Source organism: Perna viridis, chromosome 2 (genome assembly GCF_037379345.1).
Source record: "Perna viridis isolate PV_CMFRI_1.1 ecotype Kerala chromosome 2, ASM3737934v1, whole genome shotgun sequence".
Lineage (NCBI taxonomy): Eukaryota > Metazoa > Mollusca > Bivalvia > Mytilida > Mytilidae > Perna > Perna viridis.
The window spans coordinates 18,645,969-18,662,521 of record NC_142446.1 but is presented as its reverse complement, the minus strand read 5'-3'; the positions used below and the strand labels follow the sequence as shown (position 1 = coordinate 18,662,521).

General features: G+C 33.0%; 1 protein-coding gene across 1 annotated transcript; it reads right to left on the bottom strand.

The window, feature by feature from the left end:
* Positions 1–266: 266 nt before the first annotated feature.
* LOC148623916 (malate dehydrogenase, cytoplasmic-like) lies at positions 267–14,572 on the bottom strand. Its single transcript, XM_088566230.1, has 8 exons — positions 14,478–14,572; positions 12,400–12,498; positions 11,350–11,446; positions 8,707–8,882; positions 6,607–6,729; positions 5,556–5,732; positions 3,465–3,578; positions 267–936 (listed from the first exon to the last, which is right to left on the bottom strand). Exons 1-8 carry the CDS (start codon positions 14,478–14,480, stop codon positions 724–726), a joined length of 1,002 nt encoding a protein of 333 aa, XP_088422356.1. The 5' UTR covers positions 14,481–14,572; the 3' UTR covers positions 267–723.
* Between the last annotated feature and the right edge of the window lie 1,981 nt (positions 14,573–16,553).

The window sequence follows — 16,553 nt, the reverse complement described above, 5'->3', positions numbered from 1 at the left end:
GTACCCAAGAATTTTACCATTAAGCATATGGCAAACTTGCTTTTGCCTTTGGAGATAACACTGATTAATGATAAAAGCTAACATTTTTCATAAAAATTAACTTCTTCATGTTTCTTGCAGTAGGTTTTTTAATTATACACATTTTGTTTCACTTGTAATTCAGAACATTTTTTTTATCTGTTAAATGCATCCTATTTCACATGCTGCCAAGATAATTTCCTATTTGTTTACCAAAAGCTGAAAATATTTGATAGTACAAAATAACCTTGTATAAATTCCAGTATTTATTGAGATTTTATGATACATTGTACAAGGACGGCTAAATAATCAAAACAAATCATTCAAGAATAGCTATGTGCTAAGATACATGTATATTATAGAGCCATCAACTGCCAATCCACCAAAAAACCCCAATCAACATCAAACTGTTATACAATGAGTTTATATAAGAGTTGTCATATAAGAGCAGGCTGAATATGTTCTACACATTCTACAGGATAAAGCAAAAAAAAAAACCTAATAAATGTCTCACCTTTTAACAGCAAGGATAGGCTCATGATTATGTGCAAATATGTCTTTCTACAATTAATTTATTCCAAAAATATACTGTATGGAATTCTTACTCACATTAAGAAAAACCTCAAATGAAATACCCATTACAACAAATTACATTTCAACAAAGAATTACTAAAACAAAGGGAGACTTTACAGTTTAGAAGCTGGTCAAGAATCACAAGCACTGACAGCCATATCTCTCTCCTCTTTTAGTTCCTTCATTGTCAGTTCCATCTTTTCTCTAGAGAAGTCATCAACAGACAATCCTTGGACAATTTCATAAGAATGATTTGGTTTGGTACGGACTGGGAAGCTATAAATCAGACCTTCCTCTATTCCATAGGACCCATCTGAAGGCACTGCCATGGAAACAATTGAACCCTGAAATACATCATTAAAATGTGTTCAGTTGTCCAAGCAAAAACATTTAAACAAAATTGACAACAAACACACACACATATATGTGTTGATTTAAAAATAAAAAAATAAACCACTTTAAAGTAATAATTTTACATAGGTGCATGAAAACCTTAAACTGAACATATTCTCATATACATAACTCAGACATAAATTTATATGCCCTTGTAACTAAAAGTTGAGGTGTATTAATTTATAACAGTCATTTCATCTGGACAATGTCTACTATAACCATTGAGGTTTTTTTTTAAATGTAAAACAAGGTGTAAAGTGTAATACATGCACCACAAAAAGAACACTGGGACTAATTATGTTGTTTTGACTTGAACCATTGGCCAGAAACAAGCATTATTTTGATGTCTGGATAATAACTTTAAAAAAAACAGTGAATGCATCTCTTTAAAATTGTACAAGATGCCATACCTCTGAATGGAAGGCTTGGCTTGATTTTAGGGGTTGTGACTGGAACAATGCAAGAATAAGGGGCCTAAAAGGGTTTACTTCAATTCTGGTCAAATTCTTATCCTTTCCCAAATATTTAATTGCAACCCAAATTGGGAGCTGTCTCAAGCTAAAATGGTGTGTCCATGCTTGCCCCAACTGTTCAGGGTTTAAGTTCTGTGGACATATCCAGCTACATCCTGCAATGCATTTTCTTGAGCTACAGCTTTGAAATTTTGCTGGATATTTATACACATAGTAAAGATGTGGGAGCCCAAAGATTTTCTATTTATGTAAAATTTGCTGTATGCATACTTTAAAGATGGTTGCCATCAGACTTAAACATTACAATATTTGATAAGGTGATGACATGTTTTTCCATATCATTAAATTCCTTAATAAGCTTCTGTTCACAAAGGATATTGTTTTATACATGTATGAGCAGTAGCATCATTCATGTCTCTCTGACACAAACAAGTTTATGATACAGTCTTAATAATAGTTTACATCAATTGCATGCTTGTATGCAGAGTGCAGGGACATCTCATAAGCTTTTTTTTAACACAGAAAAATTCCACTTTTTCATTCAGGATTGTACCATTAGGACTTTTGTTTTTATAGTGTATTCCACAATTCTAATTGCAAATTTTTTGTGTATTTTTCAGCTAAGTAAAATCATGTCTGATAGCTTTAAGATCCTAACTTCTAAGATTAAGAATTATAATCACAAATTAGAAGTAGTAGAAGCAATATATCTAATAATAACAAGTAACTAAATACCCCTGCATTTCATATTCTGAAGGTGGAAGAGGTTCATAACTTTTAAAAGTTAAGGCAACATAAATGCTGACCATTTTCATCCTCGTGGGGATGTTGTCTCTTGGACATATGCACTATACTTATTCTCATTAAACAGTAATTAATCTTTACCTGTATATTGTGTCTACAGCAATGTATTAAAAGTTATAAAAGATTTAGTTAAGTGGTTTTGTAATTGCCATTGGAACAAGATGTGGTGAAAGACAGCAATAATTTATTGTTGGTAGTGAATAACCAAAATTTGATTACAATAACTGAAGAATGTCAGGATTTAACCAGTGAACGGAACTTGTTCAATGCACTAATTAAATCCCCAAGTGTCCTTGACATGAGTAATTATATTTTTTGTTATTCATTATCTCATTTATTATATAGCTTTTCTCAATATTTATTATTTTATAAATACATTTTTAATTTAGTGATTAACTATCAATGATGTCTATAAAGTTAACATTACAAGAGAAAAATAATGTGATAATACAGAATTTATTTTGAAATGTGAATTATCCCAATTTATTACACACAGAACATACTGAGTTCGGGGGACAATGTTTAAAAAAACGTCAATAAAGGGGAGATAACTTCTTGAATGGATGATGAAATTCCTCACAGGGTGATCATGTGAAAGTCCTAAATGACATCTATCGATGGTCTAAATTTAGTAATGATATCTTGAAAGACGAATAGGGAGGACCATGTCGAAGTAAATTTTGGAAATAAGAAAGGAAAAAAAAACATTAGAAAAACAACAAGGTCTTTCCCATATAGGGAAAGACCTTAAAAAAACTAGTATGTCAATTGTTTGTTAAATAATTGAAAGATGTTTCCCTTGAAAACTATCTCTTTGTAATATACACATAAAGACATTTGGTTTGATACATAACATGCTACCTTCTTCAAAAGTTTGTTGTTTTTTGCAGTTGGTAACCTAGTCAAATGCAACTGTCAATGTTTCCATCATGATTTTTGTTATGTAAACTTGACAACCTTTCATTAGATATACAACAACTCTACTTTCTGTGAACTTTTCACTCATTAACCCCAAATGGGTTCTTTTTCTGTACAACAAAATTGATATTTGTGATTTGTGAAACGTCACATAACATAAACATAACAATACATGTTAATAACATCAATGTCCTGGCATTGTGTAGTCCTATATATTCTCAACACATTTTTTGAATTGTCTTTTTTATGTTATTTCTAAAACAGTTTATGATAAAACAAATTACCTCTGGTACACCATTCCACCAGTCTCTTACATGATCAACAATAGCCTTGGCTGCTGACATAGCACTAGACAGTTTTCTTGCTTTAATTACAGCAGCACCTCTCTGTTGGACTGTCTATTGGAAGAAAAAAAAGCAAATTAGGTTAGATTATGGTTAGATTGACTTTGGACACAATGAATTACTTTTCAAAGTATGCTTACATTTGAATATGTTAACTCACATATAGTTGAATATTCATTGGTAGGAATTCAATGGAATTCTGATAATGAATATTGCTATTTAAATTAATCAAGCAGATGCTTAAATGCCATAGAATACACTAACTAAATGAATGTTTAAACAGGAAAGCTAACAGTTGTAATAGCCAACAGAAAGGTATGTCATCTTACTCTGACTATATTATCATTTTTTTGCCACAGTGAACATCTGTGACTGAACATTTCTTCTAGAACTTTGTCTAATACAAGTAACATGAGGATCAAACCCACACCAAAGATAAAATTTAAGATTGAAGAAAATAATAGTCTAAGAAGAGATTATCCTCAAATGGACATCATAAACTGTTTATTTACAGGTTATTTATGGAAATGCTATACTTCTTAAAATAACCTCCTGTTTATTTTTAGGTAAAAAAATCAAAATATTGTTAGACTAATTATATTATTCTAGCTTAAAAAACGTATTTTGAACAGTCAACCAACGCAAGCTTCAAGAGGCTCTCCATGTGAATACCAGACAGAAACAGTAATCAAGGGAACCAAAATTCTGGTGGAAACCAAAAGAATGTAATCCAGGGACAAAGACCAGACATGGAAAATAGCCAATCACAACAAAGAACATTAAGTTTCCAAAATAATACATAGAAAGTAACAAAAGTAAATGAGCAACTCAACCTCCACTAAAAACTGGAAAATGGACCAGGTGCACAGGTAGGTTAAGCGTCCTCTGTTTTTCTAGAAACACCAGCCGAGTTGCCCATAAAAAGTCAAGTCCAGGAAAGATGAAAAAGGAAAGAAAAACTATGACCCATTGAACAAATCAGTTTTCATGGTGCAGCTGGATACCTCCCAGATCCTATGATATGGATGGGGCAGGGTAAATTTTATTCAACTGAATTTCTTGTTCCAATGTAATGTATATATCCTATTTATGTTTAATAGTATAAGGTTTGTTTTAAATTGACAAAGCATGGCACAGAAAATTATTAAATTTCTAACAATGCAACCAAATTTTGCTAAAATTAAAGACTAATTGATTGTTGGTGTTTACCGCCCAAGGAGCAATGTCTCAGCTATATCCTGGCAATGAACATGAAATGATGATGAAATGGAAACTGGGATGGGACACACAGATAATAGGGTCAACAAATTTCGATTGCCACATGAAATAGGGAGAAGGGGGTGGGGTCAGGCAATATAGCCTTCTGAGGTTCCACCTCCAATCAAATACCACAGCAGGGTTCTTTAACGTGCAAGGAACCTGGCATCTTTCCAAACACGCAACACCACTATGGTTTGCAGTCAGGTTTGCCGTATAATGGCCTGATGACCCCAGCATGTAGCATGCCAGGGGTACCCCACTCCACCACCTGGGGCACACAACCCAGTTCCTCTGTGGGCAGAGTGCCCTATTCCCCGGCCAGGGTTCTGTGCACTATTGAGTCACCTTTTACGACAAGCTTAACGCTGCTGCAGGCCTATTCTTTTGACACCGCACTGGGCCTCAAATTAAAGAATTATCTCCCTTTCTTCAATGAATTTCAATGCTTTATATGTCATTTATTTCTCTCAAATCATTGAAATTAATAAAAAAAACAACTTCAACTTTGAGATATGCATGAAATGAGTAAAATTTTTTGCAAAACAAAATTTGTCATTTGCACCCACTGCCTGGCTTTTGCATGGACACCCCCTTAATAGTAGACAGATAATCTAGGTGCAAAACAAACAGCAATGGCTATATGCATATCCATATTTGACTACAAGAAAATATTTTTGTCGAATTGCTTTGATTACAAACTATATGAGAAGATAAAACTTGTTATTATCACAAATTTGTTAAACAAGCCTACAATAAACCCAATAAACACACCTTAATGAATTCATTGTTCAGCCAGTCATCATTCTGTACAGCTGCTCTTACTGCTTGTGTATTGCCATCTTTGGTAACAACAGCATGGTTTACATCAGGATACTGAGTAGAAGAATGGTTGCCCCATATAATACAATTCTTAACGGAATTGTTTGCTACACCAAGTCTAGCTGCAATCTGAAATTTACATCAAAACTGAATTAGTTAAAGTAAACAAGACTTCAAGGAGCCTGGATTGCTTAAGTGGGGTCCCATATGGTTACACAGACAAAACTAAAACTAAAACTCAAAATGGTTTGATATTGATCAAAATGAGACATAGTGTGACTTCAAACAAATTACCTGCTTACTATTTCGCTATTAATTTGAAAAAAACTAGCAGGTATTTAATTTGATAACATAAATTGCAATAACCCATACAATGAGCCCTTGCAGGAATTTTGCACTGATGAATCTGACCAATTTACCTGTCAGCAGTCCCCACCCCCCGAACACAGCAAAACCCAATATAAGAAATACAAAATGTATATCAATGAAATTGCTACATATATGGAAGTTTTAAAACATATACAGAGCTCTAAACCTGTCTTAGCAAAACCATTTTGTACTTTAAAATTGCTTCAGTTTAAACAGATGTTCAATTTACAAAGGTTCAGGTTTACAAATAATTCAGAGTTTGGTTTAGACAGGTTTCACTGTATATTTACAACAAAACCATATAAACAGTAAACATTGTCAACATGAGGTTGCATGCATTGTCACGCTAGGCATACCATAACACATACTGGAAGAAAACATCTGAGAGAAATCAAAATCGTTTCCAATGTATGCCCTATCTAAATAATGCCAAATTTAAAATAAATCTGTCCTGTGAGATCCAAGATTTTTGTGACAAAATTTATTAGGAATGGACAGACAAGATAATTCCAAAAACAGTCCTTCTTGTACACCATTTTTGCCTCTTTCATGTTGCTTTTCCTAACCAGAGAGTGAGGTACCTAGTCCATGTTGCTTGAACTTGAACTACCTTCTACATATTGTCAGTCTTTACCTGAGCTTGGGCTCTGTTTTGATCAAGTCTTGTTAATGCTGTAAAGTTCTCAGCAGGAATGGATGGTGCATACTTCCTACAGATTAATGCATTGGTATTAGCTGGGTTTCCAACAACCACCACCTGCAATATAGAGGTTAGATTCACTCGTAAGAAAACTATACATGAAATGGCAAAAGCAAAATGATTAACAAAATATGTCTAACTTCACTAGCTCAGACACCTGGGATTTCTCAATCAGTTAGCACAATTCAAAGTACTTAATTTTCTCCTACATAATCAATGTAAAAAACCTTGGATTTCTCGAACACTCAGACTGTCTAGTTGGTCTTCATAGTAATAAATCTAGGCTTAGACAGATTTTCAAACTTCATATCTATGGATTATACATCCCAGTGCAACATCCTGCTTGAGGCCAACTGGACAATAGCTAAACCCAATCTCATTCTTTCGATCAGTGGACATTTCTTGATTAACTGTGTCATTTAAGTAACTATTTTTGAAGATACATTTTTCTTTATTAATACTTTATTTTGTACATTGATTTGATTTGCATGTGATTTATATGTAACATAACCTGAAGTAAGAATTAAATTAATGATAATGATGATGAACTTGGACTTGACAACCATTTGTCCTCACCTAAGTGTCATTTTAGGTAATTAGAGGTAATATCTATGTCATCAATTATGGAAAAACCAAAATTAAAAATTTTTCAGCATGCAGTTCAAAATGACTTAAAGAAACTGCAGGCAGTGCTGCAGGGGACACAGTTGTTTCTCCTGACCCTGTTGACGGCTCCCTATAAATAATAGATGTGCCTAATGACTGAAAATGAATGGACACGGCCAGAGAACCTAGAGCATTTCTAGTAAAATGGAAAACTGAATGTCTGAGAGCCTGGCTGGGATATGATCCCGATAAGAACGGAAAGATTCTAAGTGGTGCTGCAATCCCTCCTGTTATCTAAAAATAACCCCCTATCATACAGTCATACAGGCTCCCTTTTTTCTGAGAATGACCTCCTGTTTTACTGTCAAGGGGGCCGGGCCTTTTGCAAAATACTACATTGGAACATCAAGTATCAATGACAAACTGAGGAAATGACCTCGATTTCGAACAGAAGAAGGGATATGGACAAAGACATGAAAGATGTTCAAATCTATATAGCAAATGCAGATTTGCAAAGTTTTATGCACGGACAATTGGACAGATTAGGTTTCAAATAACTGTTGACTGATTCGCCAAAAAAACAACTCGATACCCCAAGTCTTTACGTAAGAGCTCATTAAACTGAAATTTTGGTATAGCGCATAAAAATAAAATTTGGTTCCTTTGGAAAAAATCAGCAAAGCAGAACAAAATGTAACCTTGATCTGTAACTCATCAAGGTTGACTAAAATACCAAAAATCAGCTCAATATCTTGCAAGCATTTAGAAATAAAGTATGGAAACCTAAAATTTCGGTAAATTTTTCAAAGTTCAAGGGCAATGACTAGCACAAAAATCAGCAAAGCAGAACGAAAATGTGAACTTGATACGTAACTCATCGAAGTTGACTCACATACCAAATATCAGCTTAGTATTTTCAAGCGTTTAGAAAAAAAATGCAGAAAACTGGAATGAGAGATGGATGGACGGAATGAGTGCAAATAAAAGTCTGCTTCGGCTAAAGCAGGTAGGGGACTAATAATCACAAAATTCAAGGTGTTGCATCTATAAAATTTCAAAGTTCAAGGCTTTTTATGGCATTTAAAATCACTGTTTGACTGGAAGAATAAAATATAAACTATGACTCTAACCTATCAAGATACAGTATGTACCAAACTGATTTAGAAAAAAAATTAGAAAGGTGCTATAATAATACAATTATCTAAGTCCTAAAATTGTCAATTGGTCAAAAATCAGCATAGCATAAAAAAATACAATTATGTATCAAAAAAGGTTTAAACAGGAGTTATATTACTTACATCTACAAATTCTGGAAGTTAGTGGGGTAATACTGCATTGCTCAATTTAACATTGCAAAATTACTTTTAAGGGTTAATGGGATACCACATTTAAATGTCACTTACTTCTTCCCTTTAACAAGATACCAACCTTAATTGTCTTTTTTGCCTGTGAATCAATAGCAGCTCCCATAGCTTTAAAAATCTTGACATTGGCTGCTAGTAAATCTTTCCTTTCCATTCCTTCTTTCCTAGGCATAGCACCAACCAACATAGCAACATCTACATCTTTGAAGGCTGTCATTCCATCAACAGAAGGAATCACCTCTACAAAAAATGTACTGCATTGATTAAATTTATGTGGTATTATTGAATTTTAGTTAAATTTTATGAGTAACAAAGCATTTTTCCATTAATACAATCGATAAAGAGCTGTGTTCAAAGTCTCAAAGCTCTGAAATGAAAAATAAGAATAAGTCCAACCTCTATTAAGCTTCATCGTTGGAGAATGGAAAAAGTGATCTCTCAAGAGAGGTGACCTTTCAAAAGAGGTTTGGTTAAATGATAAAATTTTCCAAATCAAAAGTGAAAAGTTGACTAAATATGCATGCATGTGTTTATTTTATTTTTTGTTATAGTCATACATTTTGTTCAGCAAAAGAAAGTTATTGTAATGGCATACCACTGTTTAACAAGAGTCAATATTTTTCCATCTTGACTGAGACATTTTGTCTCAAACAAACAAATTTAAACTTTATATAATTATTTATTACATATCCGTAAATAGACCTAATTTGGGAAAAAAACAAAATCAAATTTTCAGGGAGGGTGAAAAAATTGGGTCTGGAGGGGATGAGAATCTGGTTATTTTTTCATAATTCCTATACATGTGTATTTGTTTTTATTACCAATATCTATCAGGCTAACTGATCAATAAATCATTGAACCCTTAGACAACTTCTTTTAAACACCTGTAATGCTTATTGTAATACTCTAAGATGGCATTTACAGTGAAAAGATCATAGATTTAAACCAAATTCCAAGTGTAGACACCAATAAATGACCATCATAAACTAACAAAATGGTTTTTGGACATAAATGGATGACTGCTGTCAACATTAGCAAGGTGGCCAGTGAATGGAGTAAAACTATATAGAGACAACAATTAGGCAGGATCAAAAATGGCTGTTCAATGAAGGTGACCACTGGTTTGAGGTGACCCTTATGACAGGTTTCAAAGTCACTGTACAATGAAGAACAAAAAAAATGTTTATTTTATGATGAAAAGCATTGAACCAACATAAAATTATCATAATCAATTAAATAGAACCTCTTTTTTATGAATTAAGTAGGAAAAATGAAAATTGGAAATTTAAATAATTCATAAGAAGCAACTTTCATGTAAATTGTAAACGAATTCTGAAACGACAGACAGACAGACACTGGAATATCATAATATTCCACATCTGGCGTTAAAAATATCCTAAGGATTAAGTTATTTTCCTATCCTTCTATAGTTTAAAAGCAGAACAAAGAGAAGTAGATAGATTTCCTCATGTCTTCGGTTCTTTATACTGTAAATGCATTATATTCTTGAGATGATTATAGCCAAATTTATTATTATGTGTTTTTACAGCAAACTTATCATGAAATCCTGCTATGTGGAACATTATGTAACAAAACTGTCATTGTACACCATGATAAATTTTCTATGAATGATAAAAATTAAACAAGAGGCTCCCAGGAGCCTGAATCGCTCACCTGGTTGAATTTTTGCCTTTCAAGGGCAATAACTCTAACAAGAAGTTGTCCGACAATTTTGACTCTATGAAGACTTTGGTAGGACTTATCATGAGGATCATTTCATCAATCGAAAGTTTCATTCTATCTATTATAGTTTTCAAGATATTGACTGAAAACTGCAAAAAATGTAATTTTCTGCCTTTCAAAGTCAATAACTCTTATATGGAGTTGTCTGACAACTTTGATCCCTAGAGACTTTTGCCTTATAATAAGAATCATTTCAGCAATTGAAAGTTTCATTCTATCAATCATAGTTTTCAAGATAAAGGCAGAAAAAAAAAAGGAAGAAGTCATTTCAAGGGCAATAACACTTACATGGAAATGTCTGACAACTGTGATCCCTCCGAGACTTTTGTAGGCCTTATAATAAGGATATTTCAGCAATTGAAAGATATTGGCCAAACATAACGGTTTTGGAAATATACATGTATGCAAGAAACTATTGTACGACCCCTATGTTCTATTTTTAGTAAAGACGGCCATGTTTTTTTAACCGATCAAAAATCCTGATGGTCATTTTGTTAAGGATACCCTAAAAAACAAAAATGCCAACTTTCATTGAATTCTGTATAGTAGTTGCTGAGGAGAATATTCTAGGGCAATAACTCCAACAGGGTTCAACAGATTTTCACCAAAATTTGACCGCAGATTTCATCATGCTGAATACTTTTACCCCCATGTCAGACTTTGGCTAAACCTAACAGTTTTGGAGATATGTGCAAAAATCTGCTGTCTGACCCCCATATTCTATTTTAAGTAATGGCGGCCATCTTTTTTAACTGATCAAAAATCCAAACGGTCATATTGTGCAGGATACTCTAGGGAACAGTCGTTATAAGTTTCAAGCAAATCTATTCATCAGTTTCTTAGATGTTTGAAATAACTGTTAATGATGACGGACACCACGTGATGGCAATAGCTCACTTGGCCTATGGCCAGGTGATCTAAAAATGTGCAACTTAAGCAAAAAGTTAAGTTCTATAATACAAACCTTTTAATAGAGGCAGAGCACAATCCATTAGCTCCATGACAACGCCTTCTAACACACCCATCATAGGAGGGATGTCCAGAAGTACCAGGATGATTGGCTGCAATACATAAGTACTTTATAAACATTATCAAAAAATTTTTTTTTCTATTTAAGACAAAAATTGATTTTTTCATATCTTAATTTTACTGCATCACTAATACTATTAAGATTATATTAAACTAATTTAGTTTAAGAAGTAACGAGCTTTCTGATTGGATAAAAATGTTTTTCCATCCTCCCATTGACCAAATTTTGTAATGTGACTGTGACATCATCAACTTTTTTATTCTAATGATATACTTGATGAATTTGATACTTAAATTAAATTATAAGGAATGACTGTTTTTATATATTCTGCCTGTTTGATATAACTCCAATGCCTGTAGTGCACAATCTAAAATAACCTGCTACACAAGTAATATAGTGTACACCACCTGATTGAAGATTACAGCAATTCTTCACAGACTGACAAATATATCAGTTATTCCTTAATAATACAATTTTTCTAAAGTTTGATGTATACTTTTCTCTAAATGTAATAGAACTTACAAGGAAAAGAATAAACAGTTTAAATGACCAATTTGATTTATCAAATATCTAATGCAATGCTGTACATGTATCGGTATAATTATATTTGTACTTACATGTACATGAATGGTCAAAATTAAAATGACAGTCATAATGCTATATATATTATTTTTTAACTTCAAAAAAATAAGGCATTAATGGAATATTGATTCCCGACCACATAATGGTGTAAAAAGGGACTGCAAAATGTTCAAAAACTGTGTAACTCAAAAATTTTGCTGAAAATTGAACAAACTTGACCTGCACTTGAATACACTGAATAACTGTACAAAGTTTTTATAAATAAAAAAAATCCATTGATCCATAATCAAATCATCATCTAGAAATTGTCATCTGTTGGAGACGGACAGCAACTTTTCATGTGGGAGGATATAAAAACTGATCAGACACTTTACTCCTGAAAATGCCCAAACAACACTTTACCTGATCAGGTCCAAACACATCCCCTTTGGCAACAGAATATAACAAGGAATAGGCAATCTGGCCAGCAGCTCCAGTAATCAGTACTTTCAATGGTTCAGCCTGTAAATAGTATTATGCATGAACTAGATAAGACCACTAGCAGAGAACTGACTGTGTAGAAATTTAATATTCACTTACTGTGATAGACTTGTATTTCAAATAATTAACCAAAGGGTAATGCCTTGATTAAATAATGAGTTTGATGTCCAAGTTAATATACAAATATGCTTGAACAATTTATATAGATTGAATTTCTTTCGTCACATTATAATTGATAAAGACAAGAAGAATTTCTCACTCAGAAAGAAAATATGAATGAACAAATGAATGGATGCATATTTTTTAGATTTTAAATATAATCAAATACGAGAAAAGATATCCTAGATTCTCTTCCCCTCCAGACCCATTTTTTTACCCTCCCTGAAAATTTTACTTCATTTTTTTCCCAATTTAGGTCAATTTCTTTCAAATTGACAGCATTTTCCACTTATTATATTGATGAAAAATAAAATTTGATTGCACCTAATTTTGAAAAATGTTGGATGAGATTTTTTTTATGATGGCCATAAGAGTGTGAAATTATATTTTCTGAAACAAGAAAAAAGATTTTTATATTCTCACTATTTATTATTACATCATTTTATTAGTTTTAATATTTATGGTATTACTGCTCATTGAAAAGAACCAGCTCAAATTTCAATACAAATTTAGGTAGGCTAGTGAGTAGTTTAAACAGCTCTCTCTGTGTAGAAATCTGCCCTACATTATACCAATTTGTCCTTCTTAACTATTTCAGAACACCTGTTTTGGACACTGCCTTTCAAGTTTGAATAGTAGGGCAGACTTCTACCTAGAGAGCTATTTAAAAATTACTCAGTAGCCTACCTAAATTTATATTGAAAATGGAACTGGTCTATTAAATAAATTTCCTTGTCATTCATTGAAGACCATTGGGTGGCCTTGGGCTGATATTTTAATCCTGTTGAGGTTTTTGTCTCTGACAAATACACCATACCTCTTCTCGTTATAACTTATACTCATTATGAAACTCATGCTTATATTATTCTTGCATTAAACTGTTTTGTGTTCATATCATTTGGGAGAGTTTATGGTTGTATTATCAACTTGGTTCTGTATACTTAAGGCAAGAAAAAGCATCCATATACGGTTTGTACCTTCATTTTCAGGAGGTGAAAAACAGCATAATGGCAGCTTCATTTGTGTATATGTGCGATTGAGAGCCAAACCAATCTTGGAAAATATTTGCTAGTTTCGATAATTAAATACAAATCAAATCATAGCTTTTCCAAGATGGGGTTGGCCTTATAGTCTGCAGTATGGCGCCCAGATGTTTACGAAAATTACGTAATCAATATTACCCATAATTCTCGGGTCATAAAAATTGTGAAGAGAAAACGAAACAAAACAAAACGAAAATGATAAAAGAAAGAATCAAAACGAATCAACTACATAAACTGAATCTAATCATTATAAATACATAATTAAACTATACAAAATGAATCAGAATGAAGCGAAACTAAATGCAACAAAAGAAATCTTTAAAGACGTTTCGCAAATTATAAGAACCACAATGTTACATGTAAACAGTGCCGGACAATTTGACCCAAAGACATTTCGGAACATGACAACCAATAATTCCTTATGAATACCGGACATTTCACCCAATAGACATATCAGACAATCAGTATAATGCTTAAGGACAAATATATATCATTACAAAAGTTGCCATACTTGAAGGTTATAAGTATAAAATATAAAATCAGAGCTGACAAAAATTATCGAAGTTGTTTTAAATAAATGTTTCTTCGGGTGCGTTAGAAGGTTTCATCTTCATCATATTAATTGTAGCAATTGTTGAAAACTGAATATTCTGTACAGTAACTTTATCCGTTTGAAGGTCGTGGAAAAATATACATATAATATATTTTGGAAGTATTGTCATCGTACAAATATTACTAATAGTAAAAAGAGCTTTGTAAAAAAAATAATCATACTACTTAGAAAATTCTCAAACCTACCATTTTTCCTTTTATAAGACTGTTCAGTTAATTTAAGTCGTGGTTTGCCTCCCTACCGGCATAGAGGTCAAGGTCAATATGTAACCGTGGTACGTGTAAACCAAGAAACGAAAATAAACCACGCAACACAGCGGTATCTGGCCAATTTGTCCCAACCAATTTGTCCCATTTTTACACACAATAACATGTACATAAAGTCATGATGTGATGGTAAACAAAAATGGTGATTAAACCCTAAGTATTATAAAAGATTTTATATGGTAAATATCTGAAAAAAGTAATATTTAAAACAAATATATAATCAAACCCAAACAAGCAGATAAATTTTGTGTATTTGTCTCTTTTGATAATACTTTGATTGATGAAATACATGTATGGCATTACAATATTTTTGTAAAGAAAATTTAATTTTGTATAGAATGCAATCATAGTTATTTATGGCACCACATATAATAAACTGTTTGTTTATTTTCCTACACTCACTTCTCAAGATGTTCACACGGCTATATCAACATGCATTAATTGTCACTCCAGCAGGTATTGTGTCATTTAATTATATTTTATGTATAAATTAAGACACAACTATAATCTAAGATGGGACAATACACAAAAATAAAGTAACGGCATTTTTGGCACTTCAACATCCGTTCTTCGTGTTTTAAAAAACAGACATTGACGATTTTACCATTTTACCGAATGTATTCTTGAACATGTCAAATAAATGAAATCCAATCAGATTAAGTCATTAAAGTATATAAATGAAGTTCTGTAATGAAATGCCATCACTCTACTCGTTGAAGTACTCTCAAATAGTTAGAGTGGGGAAACGTTCTCGGACCCACGTGGGGTCTAGGAGTAGGCCAGGGCGTCAACACAGCAGCCTAGCCGCTAGTAGGACATACTCTGACTGAGTTTTTTTCGGTCAGGCATCCCGAAGGCTGGGCTCCGCTACCTTCTACTACTAACTGGCATTACAAACAGAAGCCCCGTACGGGGCGGTCGTGCGAGATCCGTAAGGATAGTCAAAACCGTAAAAACCCCCGATCATTATGAAATGCCATTTGAACTCCATCATGTCGTCTGAATGTGTTATCTGAAGCCGACCAGTTCGTGTTGAAAACCATGCATTCACATGTATAGTTCAAGCTTTATGTTATGTTCTGTGTAATTCCTGGACCCTCATTAATATGATATCCCTTCAAATGGAAACAAGTTTAAGCTATATATACTAGACTTTGAGTTTGCCATGTGGAAAGCAGTTGGTAGAGTAGTACCCACAGTAACTGTCCGTGGATGTGCCTTTCACTGGGTGCAGGCAGTTTGGATGAAATGTCAAATGCTAGAACTATAGGTATTTTGAAATCTTTTCATTTGCTTTTACAAAACAAGACAAGACCAGACAATACTTTATTGGATAAACCTCAGACACACAGGTGTACAAGAGGACATATACACACATCCAAACATAGTCACAACAAACAACTATTTTATAAACCACACTCAATACATTCGCAATTGTTACAAATACATACAATTACATCACAGAAAACTTTGAAATCTTTTTTTATGAAATGAGCGAGGTCTTTGTACATTTCAGTATGACATATCTTTAAACAAATTAATAAATTTTTGTTCAGTTGGATATTGTAAATAGTAGCTAGGTATATATTTTTGCCTAAGTTCTAGAATTTCACTTTTCTGACAAATGAACAAGTAATGAAATTCATCGCATGTACCATTTCTACATAATTGGCATGTTCATTCGTCTCGTGGGATTCCTGACCATCTCCCGGTTTCAATAGGGATCTTCAAATTCGAGCATCTGAATTTAGAAATAAACAGTCTATCTGCTTGTTGTAAACGTAGCGGGTAATTTTCTAGGCCAAAGGTAGTCTTAAATTTTGAATAGAAGTCACCACGACTTGCGTTAGACATGCTAGACTGCCAGTACTGTATAAACTGATTTTTCAATTGTACTGAAAACATTGACTTTAATACTTGCTTTTCTAATGGTATTTGGTCATGAACGATAATCCAGTATCATCAAAAATCGATTTAATATGGGAAATCCACTTG